The sequence below is a fragment of the Poeciliopsis prolifica genome, unplaced genomic scaffold (genome assembly GCF_027474105.1).
Source record: "Poeciliopsis prolifica strain line A6 unplaced genomic scaffold, Auburn_PproV2 SCAFFOLD026, whole genome shotgun sequence".
Taxonomy (NCBI): Eukaryota; Metazoa; Chordata; class Actinopteri; order Cyprinodontiformes; family Poeciliidae; genus Poeciliopsis; species Poeciliopsis prolifica.
The window spans coordinates 1,121,844-1,136,121 of NW_026562401.1; the positions used below are offsets into that span (position 1 = coordinate 1,121,844).

General features: G+C 38.3%; 2 protein-coding genes across 2 annotated transcripts; one reads left to right on the top strand and one right to left on the bottom strand.

Moving 5' to 3' along the window:
* Window positions 1-1,486: 1,486 nt before the first annotated feature.
* On the bottom strand, window positions 1,487-10,090 carry plekha8 (pleckstrin homology domain containing, family A (phosphoinositide binding specific) member 8). Its single transcript, XM_055047567.1, has 13 exons — window positions 9,833-10,090; window positions 9,302-9,418; window positions 8,995-9,150; window positions 8,097-8,218; window positions 7,718-7,876; window positions 7,556-7,596; window positions 7,209-7,327; window positions 6,516-6,846; window positions 5,818-5,903; window positions 4,894-4,952; window positions 4,435-4,636; window positions 4,232-4,293; window positions 1,487-3,231 (listed from the first exon to the last, which is right to left on the bottom strand). The coding sequence occupies exons 1-13, from the start codon at window positions 9,870-9,872 to the stop codon at window positions 3,034-3,036; spliced, it is 1,692 nt and encodes a 563-aa protein (XP_054903542.1). The 5' UTR covers window positions 9,873-10,090; the 3' UTR covers window positions 1,487-3,033.
* A 345-nt stretch (window positions 10,091-10,435) lies between these two features.
* Window positions 10,436-13,280, top strand: fkbp14 (FKBP prolyl isomerase 14). Its single transcript, XM_055047570.1, has 4 exons — window positions 10,436-10,855; window positions 11,077-11,228; window positions 12,266-12,393; window positions 12,479-13,280. The coding sequence occupies exons 1-4, from the start codon at window positions 10,659-10,661 to the stop codon at window positions 12,635-12,637; spliced, it is 636 nt and encodes a 211-aa protein (XP_054903545.1). The 5' UTR covers window positions 10,436-10,658; the 3' UTR covers window positions 12,638-13,280.
* Window positions 13,281-14,278: the final 998 nt, after the last annotated feature.

A 14,278-nucleotide genomic window follows, 5' to 3' on the forward strand; every position in this document is an offset into this window, starting at 1 on the left:
CATCCCATCATGTGCAATTCCTCTGACCAGGCCAATCGCATTTATTCCCGCAGACGTCTCAGTGCTGGAACAAGAAGATCACAAGCGCATCAAGAGGTGGTTCCACAGCGAGATAAATACAAATGCATGCCAAAACTTTTTATTTTTTTGTACTTCAATTGTACTTCCCTTTCACTTCATAACTATATAGCACTTTGTTTTGGTCTTACAAGTCAAGTTCAAGTAAAACACACTGAGGTTTGTAGTTGTTGGAAACCAGGCCGGGTAATGATAAAGTGTGCTGATTTTTCAGCTGACTTTTATGAAAGCTCAGTTTCCATTTTTCTACAGTTTTTACTTTGAAACACTATAAAAACTCGAATGAAGCATAAATCAACACACTAATATAAAGCAAAGAATATAAAAAAAATAAATTACCCATCTAAAATCTGCTATTTGGGCAAAATTTACAAAACAAGCATTTCACAACAGAAAATGTTGGTATTTTATATTTTGTGACAAACAACGAAATATGAAGTACCTTGACCCCACTAACTTCCAGGAGAAACAAAACCAAGTGTTATGATGATAACTGGCTTTTGGTCTCCAGTAAACTCGAAATGTGAGTTGCACTTCCTGTCTGTTATGGTTAACAAAATAAAAGCCCAAGAGGAGGTAGAGAACTTTCAAATGAAATAAAATTTTTAAAAAATCACTCGGTCTCTCTCCTTCCCTCTCTGGGTCATTTACTGTACTTGAAATGAAACTCTTCCTGGCATTAAATGAACAAACTGATATAATATCCTTCTCCTTCTGGTGTTGCACCTCAGCTGAAGGATGAGGGGAGACCAAACGTTTACTGCAGGAACGGAAAGCAGGGCAGGACCCAGGCCAAGTGACAATCTCTGACCCGCAGGAAGGAATCACTGGCACGCAGAGAGGAGTGTTCTTGTCAAGGACACGAAGTCTAAATACTCATTTGACACAATCATGAGAGAATACAAATTAATCACTGACACTTTCCATCGCAGCTGTGTAGACAGGCTGAAACGCGACAGCATTATTGAATATGTGTTGGCTACCACTGCAAAAAAAAAATTTTGAAAAATAATTATCCTAATTGTCATATTTAATTTGAAATTATGAAAAAACTTACTGCTCAACAAAGCATGCCTAATTAAAATGTTTTGATATGAACAATGTTTTCCTATTGAAAGAACTCCAAATGTAAAGCTTCAGTGATTGTTTATGCTTTCAAACCAGTGACCAAAGTGAGCTTTTTGATAATAAACACTCAAAATTGGTCTGGTGTCAAACTCAGAAAGTGTGTCAGAGCACCTCAGGTTTGCTGTGAAGATTGGTGGAGGGTCAGACAATTCAAATTCAAATTTACTCTGTTGATCCCAAATGGAAATAAAATACTTTCATCCATTAAATCCCTTACATAGTGGATAAAAAGTTATTTGACTTCTAAGCATATTTTTAAAGAAGGTTGCTGCAGAATTAAAGCTTTTCAATCATTTATTAGGCAAAAAAAAAAAAAAAAATCTGAGTCCAAAATTTGCTCATGGAAAAATCTTTGGGATCATAATATTTGAACAGTACATGACTATGTAATATTACAACAGCCCAATACTAGTGACAATTAAGTGCAACTGAAAAATATGAACAACTTCTACAAAGAAATTATGAATTTTATAGTATTTACTATGAATATTTTATATAGTATTTGTTATTACTACTCAGTAGTATTATATAGTGGTCTTTAGTGAGACCGCATTATCTCACTAAAGCTCAAAAATGTGGCTCTGGTTTGTTTTATCATGACACAAAATGAGCCAAACCTTAAAGCCAGCATCAAACTTCAACAAATGCATGAGAACTGACATCACAAAGTAATACACACATCCAAAACGAGGTGAGAGAGAAAAGAAAAAATGTCAGTGGACACAAAACCAAAAAATAAACACCAAAAAAAAAACGGTCACTTTAGTAACTGTCTTAATTTATTTGGCAAAATCCAAGCATTTGGCTCGTCTTCAGTCCAATATGGCATCGATGTTGCTTTAGCATATCAAACTTGCCCTCACTAAACATGCACCATGGATCCAATATTGATCCAGAGGATGTACAGAATTCAGAGACGTGTCAAATCGGACTTATTACACCATAAATATTTAAATGCACTGAGTGCATAGACTTGCTTCAGCATAAACAGAAATATCTCACTAACATTTCATTCTTGTGTTACGTCACTGACTAGGCAGCAGAGGCTTGTTTATGCTTCTCCTTTTTGGTCCCTTTAAACTCTTAACACTGTGGCTCAAAATGAGATGTAAAATAAAAACTAATGCGTCATAAAATTGTTGCTTTAGGGAAATAATTTAATTGATAAAATTACACAAAATATGTTCACAGCCAGTGTAAAAAACAAGAGCAAAAAAAGAAAAGCTAGCATGATGCAATTGAGTCAGTTCTGTAAAAGCACTATCAAATACTGGAGACTTATTATGTGTGCTGTGACACTATGACTGTTTATTTTGCCATAAGTGCTTTGTGCTATTACATGGCATCTCTTCATTTTATGAAGCCACATAAAACGTTTATGACATTAAAGGGTAGTGAAAGACAGCTTCCAGGGACGTTTACGAAAAATAAATACAGTGGAGTTATACGCCTTAAAATCCAGCTAATGGTAAAATGCCACAACACAAAAATAGAAAAATAAAAATCAGGAACAAATGGCACCGTGTACAAATATAGCTGGAGTCTGTATAACTGAAAGCCTTTTCTTTCAGTGTCACTGGTGTCTTAAAACAGACCAGGAGTATCAATTTCTTCAGTTGGTACTTTTTGCTTGTAGAAGCCCTTTGTTGGCTTAAATAATCTCTTCAAACTACTGCAGTGAACTTCACAAACCACCGAATGACCTCTGGTCGCCCTGACGCATGCTAACAGCACTGTCTGGCACCTTCCTTTCAGCAGTCCGTCGCTGCTGTGAACATCGGCGAGGCTCCGTTGCCCCTGGACATCTGATACTCTGTCCTTCAGGTTTCACACCACCTCGTCAGACTCCAGGCTGTATTCTTCATAAAATTTGTCCAGAATGGTCAGCTGCTTCTCCATGGCCGGGAGGTACACTCCCAGATCCCTGTGCATGCTGCTGGTAAAGTCGCTCCTCTGCTCATCCCCCTCTCTCGACACCAAGGCGGCGGTGAAACTCTGATAAGTCGGGGCGGCTCGTAGAGCCAGCTGTTGAGAAAAAAAAAAAAAAAAAAAACAGTGGCTTGGGTGTCACACTCAAGACAGGGAACCTTTCTGAAACGGGGCGAGTGTTGATGTGTGCACAGAGTTTCAGTACATTTTACTGCACAGAAAAAAAACTCTTCCAAGTTTGCAGTTCCTTCTAAACAATTCTGCAGGGAGGAACAGATTGATGGGTGGATGGAAAACTAGTTAATAATGGACAGAAGAATCATAGAGGGACAATCATGGATAGAGGCATCTTACCAACAAATGGATAAATTGCTGATAATGAAAAGATGGGTGGACAAGAAAGCAGGATAAAAAGATGGATGGTAGTCAAGGAGCCAACAAAGAGAAGGACGGGCAAATTGACAGATGGACAGACAATGACGGATGGATGGACAGAGACATGGATCTATGTGTGGAAAATAGGTAGATGGACATATGGTCATGTTGTCACAAGATAGACTGGCTAGAACCTATGAAAAGCAGCCAGAATCCACCGTCTGCTAGAGAAAACCTGACAGGCTCCTTTGTCTCTGCATGTCTATTTTCACCTTACAAGGTCTTAATGAATGTTCTCCTCATTCTTATCTAAACTCTTGTAAAAGTATTTTTTTCCCATAACAAAAAGAAGGATGATAGACCGATGGATAAAGAGATGGATAATGGACAGACAGGATAAAAATGGAGGGACTGACAGACACAAATAAAGGACAGATGGATAATTTTGACAGAGGGATGGACAGCCAAATAAATCAGAAAAAAATGAAAGAATAAATGGACAATGGGAAAACAGATGGGTAAATGATGGACAATGAACAGACATTACTTTTAATAATGGACAGACGTGTGGAACTTTCAGATGATAGAATGGAGCAAAAGGTAAAAGAAAAAAAATATATAGCCATTTTCTACTCTCTACTTTCTTAGCATCGCTGATCCAGAAACCTAAATACTTGATACTTTTTTCAGCTTGGGAACCGCGTGTGTAAGAAACACTTACAGCAAAAACACCTCGCACCACCCATCCATGGTACTGCCTTAGAGTTTTCCCATACGCATTGTCTGGGTGAAATAAAAAAATAATCATTAAAAAAATGACAAAAAATTAAAACAACACCATGAAACTAACAGCAAACACAGATGCAGTTCTACATATTTGAAGACCTTTGTAAATGTATGTCCTTAAATAATAGAACCACTCACTCAGTGCTGCGTGGATGTCTTGTTCTCCTGCATTGATCTCCGACAGAAACTCCTTGAGGAACTTGAGGCCTCGCCTGAGCCACAGCAGCGCCTCGGTGGCAGAGTTACGAACCTGGGCAACGCTCGTCTGCACTTCGTGCAACACAATAGACTGCAGGGTGGGGAAGCTGTCGGGGTCGGACATCAGCTTCTGCTGAATTTTCTGCGGAGACCAGTGAAAAAGTTATGCTGCCTTTCATCTGAAATGAATGCGGTAAATTATAATCCAATGACTTCATTTGTTAAAAAGTGAAGAAACAGTGCATTTATTAAACATTAAAATGATTTTTATTTTCTGCCAGATCACACATTTACTGAATTATGCCGTCACAATATTTAAAGGGACATTTACACCAACATTTAAACAGCAAAATCTAAACCAGTCAGTGTAAAACATGTTACATTTAAAACTGGACTTACCTTGATATTTCCAACAAAATCCATTTTAACTGGTGCAAAAACGGTGGAGCCCAGTTTGTCTGAGAAGAGAGAGTCCAGAATAGCATCACTGTTGCTTCTGACGTTTCACTTTTATGTAATGTTAGCTTTAAGTTAGTACGAGTTAATTAAACTGCAATAAAACTGATTGCAAGTTTCCAATGAAGGAGGTAATTTATCATGTCAGACTTAAGGACAGTGTTACTTTCCACCCTAATTATTCTCATTCTGTTTGAGTGAGAATTCTCACTTTTGTTAAAAGACAACTTTTTACTCAGGTCAAGATAATTTAAGATATTTTTTACTACGAAGTCTTCTTACTTTTTTCTCATCTCCAAATAATCAAAGAGCATAAAGTTTTTAGTGACCACTAAGGTGGCTGCTTGCAACACATAATTAGACTCCAGTGGAGTTGATTAATATGTATAAGGTCTCCTTACACTGTGAGAACAAAGATATATTGTTGTGAGTTATGAGGCTCACTCAGCACATGGATTTATTAAGATGTTGGTAAATGGACCGGGCTTTCCCATCTTGTTGACCTCTTTAAAACATCTGTGCACAGAACGTCTCCCAGTTAATTTGGAGGATGATTCAAAATAAAAATTGAATTTAAAAGCTAGAGTTTGCCTGCTGCTTTGTTGCCAAGCAGAAAGCATATGTGTTTATTTGCATACAGACAGATTGCTGTATGTTTCCAAAATTACAATAAACTGTCACATGTGGCGACAAAAAACGACATCGGAACTCAAGTTCGATCACAGCTGAAATGAATGCAGGGCATGGAAGCAGAGGATGAATCGGAGACAAATGGCATGCACACATAACAAGAGCAGAATGGGTACCATGTCAAAAAGGAGCAGCAGGAAGAACAATACGAGTAGCGACTGTAAGTGACCATCCTACCTAATACAGGCACTATTGCATAGCATGAGTCCAAAAACTCTTGTGAAGGAATACCATTGTCGTCATCCAGTCTCATATCACTAAATCTAAAAAAAACAATAAATAAAAAGATTCAAAGAGGACAATATATTAAATGCAAGATGTTTCTATTTTATTTACTCAACTCAGGACAGAAAAAGTAAAGAAGGTACAAACATCCACAAAAAAAACACAAAACGGAATAAAGTCTCGCAAAACCTGAGGACTACTTAGCTTCTTTGGCTACAAATAAACATATTTAGATTTTTTTTAATTATAGACAGAAGAGATAATAAAGACACTAGCATGCTAGTGATTAACAGAGAGCAGAATATGTTACGCATTTTCAGAGAGCAAAATAAACTCTTACAAACCGAGAGATAAGAGGAGAGCCTCTCTATCATGTGATAAAGAGACTCTATGATAATACTTAATTACAACTTTATTCAGTTAATTTATAAATTTAATGAAGATTATTCCTACCTAATTTAAACATATTAAAAGAAACTATGTGCAGATGGATTAACCGATACAGAGTAAGTTCAGTAGCTAAATAGCTTAAGTTGTTTGGTTCTAATACTGTGGAACAGGAACGAGAGAGGCGATCGATCCCTCAGCACACTCACGCTGTACCCTGAGACTCCTGAGAGACTGGATTTTCCTGAGCGACGTTTTCATACCTGTGACTCATTGTGTTGAAGAAAGTGTCCACCTGCTCTGTGTCCGACTCCGACGAATCGCTCGGGGTCTTGAATTGATCTTGGCTCTCTTCTTGGTCAAAAATGGCTTCCTGTTGGCACTGGATCGCGACGCCGCTCTTTTTTCCTCTTTCTTGGTCATGGTTTTCGCTTTGGTCCCATTCGCACAGTTCTTGATCATGTTTCTCTTGATCACATGTTTTCTCAGAATCTCCTGCTGCTGGTTGGTTGCAGTGTTCAATCTCAGTGGCCTTCTGGGTAACGTGTGCAGCAGGGAGGACTTGCTTGCTATGAATGATTGATGACTCAAAATCTGCATCACACAAAACAGAATACATGCATATTGTATGTTATTGGAAGAAGTTCATGATTTTTAACATTTTACTTTATCATGACAACACTGCATACTTGTAAAAAATAACTGAGATGTGACTTAATTTCACATTTTGCCTACATCTTAATTATTACAAAGCTTTTTCTTGTCATAGAAAAAGCTTTCTATGACAAGGCTATTTCTATTAAAATAGCCTGGGAAAAAAAAGTGTTTCCAATAATCTTTCACTTATTAACATACAAAGATCCTGAGTGTTAAAAGGAAACATCTGCGGAATGCAAAGACAATTTTTGTATCAGGAAACCCCTGCGGGTGTAAAGTAGATAGAAAACCTGACTTACCTGATGGGGGAGGATGATGATCTGCTCCGTTTGGTTTATCTGGTTCTTCGGCTCCGGAGTCAAGGCTCTGGTTGCCATGTGTACTTATTTCTCCTGAGGTTTCGGTCAAATCTTTCCACCTGGAAAGCACAACGAAATACATTATTTAAAAAAAAAAACACACATGTAAAACTTTTGTCAAAATCATAATCTTAGTTAGCAGGAACTAGAAATGACGTTTGCTTTATCTAAAACGTAAAGATCAGATTTAGACTGACTTTTATCAATGTAATGTGACTCATTAGACAAGAAAAAGAGAGCAATGTTACATAAAAGTAACAAAACAAACAAACAAAAAAAAAACCTACTTTTCTCCAAGGTTTAGATTTAAATGATTGGTATGTTTAATCTGTTGGGAAAACAAAGTAGAGAGTTTAAAATAACTTCAGGCCTTGAAAACAGGATAGGATTATTATTATACCAGTATCAGGTTGAACTGGTAAACTGGAGAGTCTTAAAGGGAAATGTACCTTCTGGGGTTTAATCGCCGCGACTGGAGGAGTTCCTGGCGGACTGTGCGTTCCTAAATCTGTAGTAAAAGTACGGTTTGCTATCTGCATGCACTCCTCCAGAGTTTTAAGGAATGTGGTGCATGTCGACTTCACCATGGTTCCAGTGTCTATACCAGTCTGAAACAACAGACAAACAAACACGTTAGCACAAAGCCAGCACTGATATTGCAGCAGTTTGGTGATGCAAAATATACACATAGATATTTGTGGTAACATGTACTTTTTGATTCCTTGATAAGTGAGTGAAAGAGCACAGAGGTTTGATTAATTGCAGCTGAAGTGCCGTTTCACACAAACCAACAGCCTCTCTAATTTCATCGCCTCAACCAAACGTTACCTCCACAGTTTCTCCCAACTCATCATTCTCCTTGATTTTGTTGACTTGCTGCAGAAGAAGGTCACAGTACAATCGAAGCTCTGACATCTTTGTTTTTAATGCCTCCGTGTTCTCCTGAAGCTCTGTTGCAATGCAAAAAATAGAAGAAAGAAAAAGTGCTTCAAAAGAGACTTTTCACATACGAGTTTCTCAGCATGTATGAATTCTGTTTATCTGTCACAGTAAAATACAAACAAGAAATCTTCACAATCTGTGATGAGTTAAAGGGATGATTTTCTTTGTACGTTTTTTGCTTCCATGAAGCAAAGACTCCCATAAAGCCTTAGAAAGGAGCCGACCAACAGATTTGGATTTTCAAAAATGCTTCTGGTCATGAAAAACATAATCATTCTGCAGAAGTTAAAGAAGAGCCATCTATCCCTCCTAATAAGACATGGTTGTTTAAAAATGACACCTAACAAGCTACAACCTGCATACATGATAAGCACCTGACAGCAAGACTAGCAACACCAACTAATATCAACTCTCTAGACATTCAGTAATTATAGTTTTAGGTGCAATAAGCATGTCTAGTGGAAAACTACCACTAAATTTAGCTATCATAATAATATTTAAAATTACCATATTATAGACAATAATATGGCAATATTGAATATCAATATTTTAGGTCATTTTTGTAGCAGTAGTAATAACCTTCATTTGTGTTTTAAATTAAAGCAACCGTTGTCGCTGTACTAGGGGTTTACAACAACATAACCACATAATAACACTTTTTTTGGCCAAATTGAATCATACAGATTTGTGATTCAAAAAAAGAAAAAAAGATGGCAAACATTCAGACTTCTGCACAGTCTTGTACACCATGTGTTAGAGCTTGTATCCATTTGTGCTTCCACACCTTTTTCCCTCTTGGTCCTGTTGTCAGTGAGGCAGGCTTTGGCTGTGCCCAGAGCCACCAGCCACTTCTGCCTCTCTGCTGCGTTGATGGCTCTCAGGTAAAAGTACTGCTCTCCTGGTATGATCAGGTCAAGACGTGTGGAGTCGGAGGAATGAACTGAAACGTCATCGAAAGCAACATTTTTAGCACTACGACTAAATCAACTGCAGCTGCAATGCAACTTGTGTGTGTGTGTGTGTGTGTGTGTGTGTGTGTGTGTGTGTGTGTGTTTGTGTGTGTGTGGTGGGGGGGAGCAGGCTTCGCTGACCTTGGATTTCACAGACTGAAATCTTAATGCTGCCTTTGCAGCCTTTCCACGCATCTTCTTGAGAGTCGTAGTACGACAAAGTTCCTCCGTCGAGAACAAACCAGCGAGGCTGCCAGCCTGAAAACAGACACGGCAGCTCCTGTTTGATTCAAGCCGTTTCAATGCAAGCGTAAGCGACAGAGCTTGGTCAATTTGCTGGGAGTCATTTACGTTGAGTTAGCATCAACTAATCAGTTGGCAAATCAGATTAGAATGACAGATGGGGTGGAAAGTAGTCCAACTTGCTTTGCTGCCATTTAAATGTGTTTAAAACAAGAAAAACTCGGCGAGCAGCTCGCGTGGCAAAGGTCGTAGCAATAATCATTTTGACGCCGACTAATAAAGTCTGAAATTTGAACGATGAGTGTAGCTAGCGTTAGCTTGTCGATCTCAAACTCAATTCAAGTGAGCGTCTGACGTTTAGTGCCGCTAGCTGCCCTCAAACAAGCTCTAAGTTTAAAAAAACATGCCCTAATTATAACATCAACTCACCGCTGATGTAATTGGTCCACTTATACAGCATACCCTCCATTGTTTAACTGCGTCTTTTTACCGTTCATTACTTGTTTATCACAAGATGTGTGGTACAGCTGATTGCAGCGACTCCATTGGGCCCAGAATGTGAATTGCGGAGCGACGTCCTTGGGTTTCCATTTAAACTACGTCAGCAATTGTACGTAAACGTCTTTGTGAATAAAAGTTTAACCAATCATGAAAGAGGCTGCCATTGTTGCTTCTGCCTACGTCAAGAGCGATTGGAGTAATGTTATGCGTGGATCGTAAAGATTGGCGTTTAACCTGACCAATGAAAACAGAGGAAATTACCAATGGGCGGGGCTATACATTTTCAACCAATAGCAGTGAAAGGGGGCTGACTGTCAACTGTGGCTACGTTGCGTAACAGTCAGCCGGTGAATACCTCGGGTAGAAGTGATAACTTGGCGGCGAAGGAGGAGTTAACGTGTGTAATAGCATGAAAATTAAAATGTGTTCAGGGTACAACTCTTTTGTTTTATCCGCTGCATGTGCTTTCTTTCTCTTGGAAATTTTATATCTCATGTAAAATAAACTGTCACTGTGCATAAGTTTCCTTTTTTCCAATGAAACGTTCCATTGAAACATGCAACGTTTCAATGGCGTACCAACCACATCCACTCAGAGGAGGGATTGCCTCGCCAGTTGACAAATGATGCGCACCCTTCTGCAAAAGTTTGGCTGCCACGTAAGGGATTTTTAGCAGTTAAAGCTTTTTAATTTCAAGTTTTTCTCTCGCCCATTTGCATATATTTTGCAAAAGCTTTAACGATTGTCTTCAAACATGACGCTTTTCACCCTTTATTCCTTACTGCCATCACTGTTTGTTTTGGTCACTGGTGGAAAACTCCCAGAAGCCGATGTGAAAGTTGAGGTGATGCACAAACCTTTTCTGTGTCACCGAAAATCAAAGTATGGAGACATGCTTCTTGTTCATTACGAGGGATTCCTGGAGAGCAATGGCACTATGTTCCATTCCAGGTAAAAGACGTTCATTTCTTTCTGTATTTCTTTCTGTATTATACAACACTATTGTTCAGATGGAGTTACTCAGATTTGTGAAATCTGATTAACTATTTAAATGTACACATTTATGGAAATAATCTGCCACAATCTATTCAAAAGGCAGAGATTTATTCAGCTGTTATCAAATGTCTGTGTCCTTGACTTTAAACTCTTGTTGATCATTTGATCCCTGGCAGTCGCAAACATGGGGATGGAAACCCAGTCTGGTTCACTCTTGGGATCCGAGAGGTGCTCAAAGGTTGGGACAAGGGTTTGCAGGATATGTGTGCTGGAGAGCGCAGGAAGCTGACGGTCCCTCCATCACTGGCATACGGAAAGGAAGGTCAAGGTATTACAGATTCAGTGCAAAATAATAATATTAATTAAAAATAAAAACATTTCATTGTGCACATCTTCTTGAAAAGATATTCATAACCGTCTTCCAAACTCATACCCAGTGTGTTTTATTGGTATTTGACACACACAAAGGTACATCATTTGAAAGTGCCAAGAAAATGATAGCTGGTCTGCTATTGTTTTTCTTGTTAAAACTCAGAAAAATCTTGCGGGCATCCGCATTAACACTTCTACCTGTTAAAATCCGGTGCAACCAGCTGCCTTCAGAAGTTGCTTAGCTAATAAATCATCTCTGCATAAACTAATCTCAGTATGGTTCCTGCTTTTTCTGTAAGGGTCGCAGAGGGTTTATCAGAGAACACTGGTTGTAAACAGGCAAACAACCAAGCTGTACATTTACCAAGCTATTGCAGAGAGAAAGGCATCAGAGGATCCATATTATATTTTTGGTTTACATGTTAAACACTATGTTTGGTAGGTAGAAAACTAGCACACCATTCCGAAGGTGGTAGTATGTTTTTCTTCAGTAGAAGTAGGGTAGCTGGTCAGAAGGTAAGTTAAAGTAAGGTAAGGCAGTTTCATTTATATTGCATATTTTCAGCAACAAGGTGCTTGATGGGAAGATAAATGGAGCTAAGTAGAGGGATTTGCTCAAAGAAAATCTGTTAGAGGCTGCAAAAGACCTGAGGCTGGGACAGACGTTCAAATGTTTCAGTAGAATATCAATTCATCCAGTGCCACAAGAGAATGGCTCAGATCAAAGTCTATTCATGTGCTAAAATGGCCCAGTTCAAATTCAAATCTGATTTCAATCAAGATTCTGTCAAGACTTGAAAACGTCTGTTTACAGAGGTTTCAGAGACATATAAGATAAGGGTCCTTACCTTTGACAATCATTCTCTACTTAGTTTTGGTTTGTCACATCAGATTACAATAAAACACATGGAGGTTTTGGCTGTAATGTTACAATACATGAACAATAAAAGGAGTAGATGTTTTTGCTTGAGCAAAAACCTTGTTTGTTTACAGGTAAAATTCCTCCAAGCAGCACCTTGATATTTGACATTGAGCTCATGGAGATCCAAAATGGTCCCAGGTCCCACGAGTCTTTCCGGGACATGGATCTTAACGACGACTGGAAACTCTCCAGGCAGGAGGTGTGTCTTTTTGACTGTCCCTTTTTGTGTCAAGACCAAACGACGGTATTAGAAACTACCTTCTAATTTCTTTTCATATTTTCAGGTGAAGCATTTCTTGAAGAAGGAATTTGAGAAGCACGGTTACTCGCCCAATGACACACATCATGAAGTGATGGTTGATGACATCTTCAAAAATGAGGATGAGGACAAAGACGGCTTTATATCAGTCAGGGAATTCACCTCCATACACGATGAACTCTGAATGATGGATTCAGCTTTCAAATTAGTATTTTTTTTGTAGATCATCTTTAAACAAAGACTTTAATAATTTTAAAACTACATTTGACCATTATTGTCTGATATTTTGTTTCATGTTTTTTTTTATTTTATTATGTTTTATCTTCATTTGCACATTTCCTAACTTATTTCCCTTGGACACACATATATAAATGTCATAGTTCTTGTTGCCTTAAGATGATTAAAGATTTTTTTTTTTATAAAATGAACTACCTTTTTTCAATTGTTTTTTTTAGTAACTTGTCCCAGTCTGTAACGATGCAAGATAACTGGTCGCTTCTGTGTATATTTACCACTAGAGGGCACTCTTGCCTTTTATGCTTGCAAACGCTTTCCTGTCTTTAAATCCTCCCCAGCTGTAAAAAATGCACAATCCATGCTCCCCCACGGTAGCTGACTGACCTATATAATTTTTCTTCATATTGAGAATAAAGTCACGTAAAGCATCACTTGTTATAGGAAGCATATATTATGCATGTTGGAGTACTGGGAGTTGAAGATGTTTGAAATTTTATTTGGTTTTAATCTCCGTGTTAAAGATTATATTTACTCATGTATTCCTTTGATATATTTCAATTTAAAGTTTTAAAACACAAAATGCATATTTGAACCGCTTTCAAAATAAAGATTTTTAACATTTATTGACTGGTGCACCTACATTTTTATAAACATGGCACCAGAGTCTGGAGATATAGTGGAAAGGCACAGGACCCAAGCTGCTTGAGGTTTATGAAAAAAGAAGTATACAACTTTTATATGTTTGTTAGAACTACCCACATGCAATGGCAGTATAATATGAGGTTGATAATCTTTGAAAAAAACGTGGCTGCTCTTGTCTTCTCCCCATGCACCTGCTGTCATCTCAATAAATACACAGCTTGACCAGGAACAACCAATCAAAGCCTTAATGAGGATCTTACTTTAACCTTGCTCTCTGCTACGCTACAGCTGGTTCACAACAACAGGACCTGCCTCGAACGCTCAGCCTCGTTCCATCGATGACGGTGCATAAACAGCTTTCCTGCAACAGTACGTTGTTTTCCACTTTGTAACTCATTTACCAGCAAATACACTGGCACAATTGACAGAGCAAAGACACTCCTCCTGGCTCTGATTATTGTTTTTGACTCGCTGCAGTGCTGACCGCCTCCATGTCATGCTGCACTGAGGCAGTGATTCCTGCAAAAGGAGCCTTGATCATGTATTGAGTGGATATGCTGTAGAGTACATGGGCAGACTTTCAGTGGGCTAACTTTTCTGTTGAAAAGAAAATCTTTTGAAATTGCTTTTAAGGTTATATAATTTACAGAAAAGTGAATTTCTGGACTTTCATTAGCTTTAAGACAGAAATGCATCCCTGCATATGCAATGGATCAATTTAATACCTGAGTTTCATGTAAAGAACTGAATTACTGAATGAACTTTTTCATGAAATTTTAATTTCTTGAAATTCCTTTGTATCTTTTGCCTTCAAATTGTGTATCGAATGGCATATTATTATCAAAGTGGTTCACAGGCTTGATCCTGACCCCAAGCTCGCAGCAGCTCTTGCTGTGGCTCCAAAGCAACTGCAGAGTGTAAATAACATGGCCACTAAGCAGAGGCT

What these genes read in the sequence shown, in the direction of transcription:
- fkbp14 (XM_055047570.1), top strand. Translation starts at nt 10,659, where the DNA reads ATGACGCTTTTCACCCTTTATTCCTTACTGCCATCACTGTTTGTTTTG. An exon ending in ATACGGAAAGGAAGGTCAAG is followed by an intron (nt 11,229 to 12,265) that starts GTATTACAGATT and finishes GTTTGTTTACAG; the next exon opens with GTAAAATTCCTCCAAGCAGC. An exon ending in GGAAACTCTCCAGGCAGGAG is followed by an intron (nt 12,394 to 12,478) that starts GTGTGTCTTTTT and finishes TCATATTTTCAG; the next exon opens with GTGAAGCATTTCTTGAAGAA.
- plekha8 (XM_055047567.1), bottom strand. Translation starts at nt 9,872, where the DNA reads ATGGAGGGTATGCTGTATAAGTGGACCAATTACATCAGCG. An exon ending in AATCTAAACCTTGGAGAAAA is followed by an intron (nt 7,328 to 7,555) that starts GTAGGTTTTTTT and finishes TGTGCTTTCCAG; the next exon opens with GTGGAAAGATTTGACCGAAA. An exon ending in TGGTGCGAGGTGTTTTTGCT is followed by an intron (nt 3,232 to 4,231) that starts GTAAGTGTTTCT and finishes TTTTCTCAACAG; the next exon opens with CTGGCTCTACGAGCCGCCCC.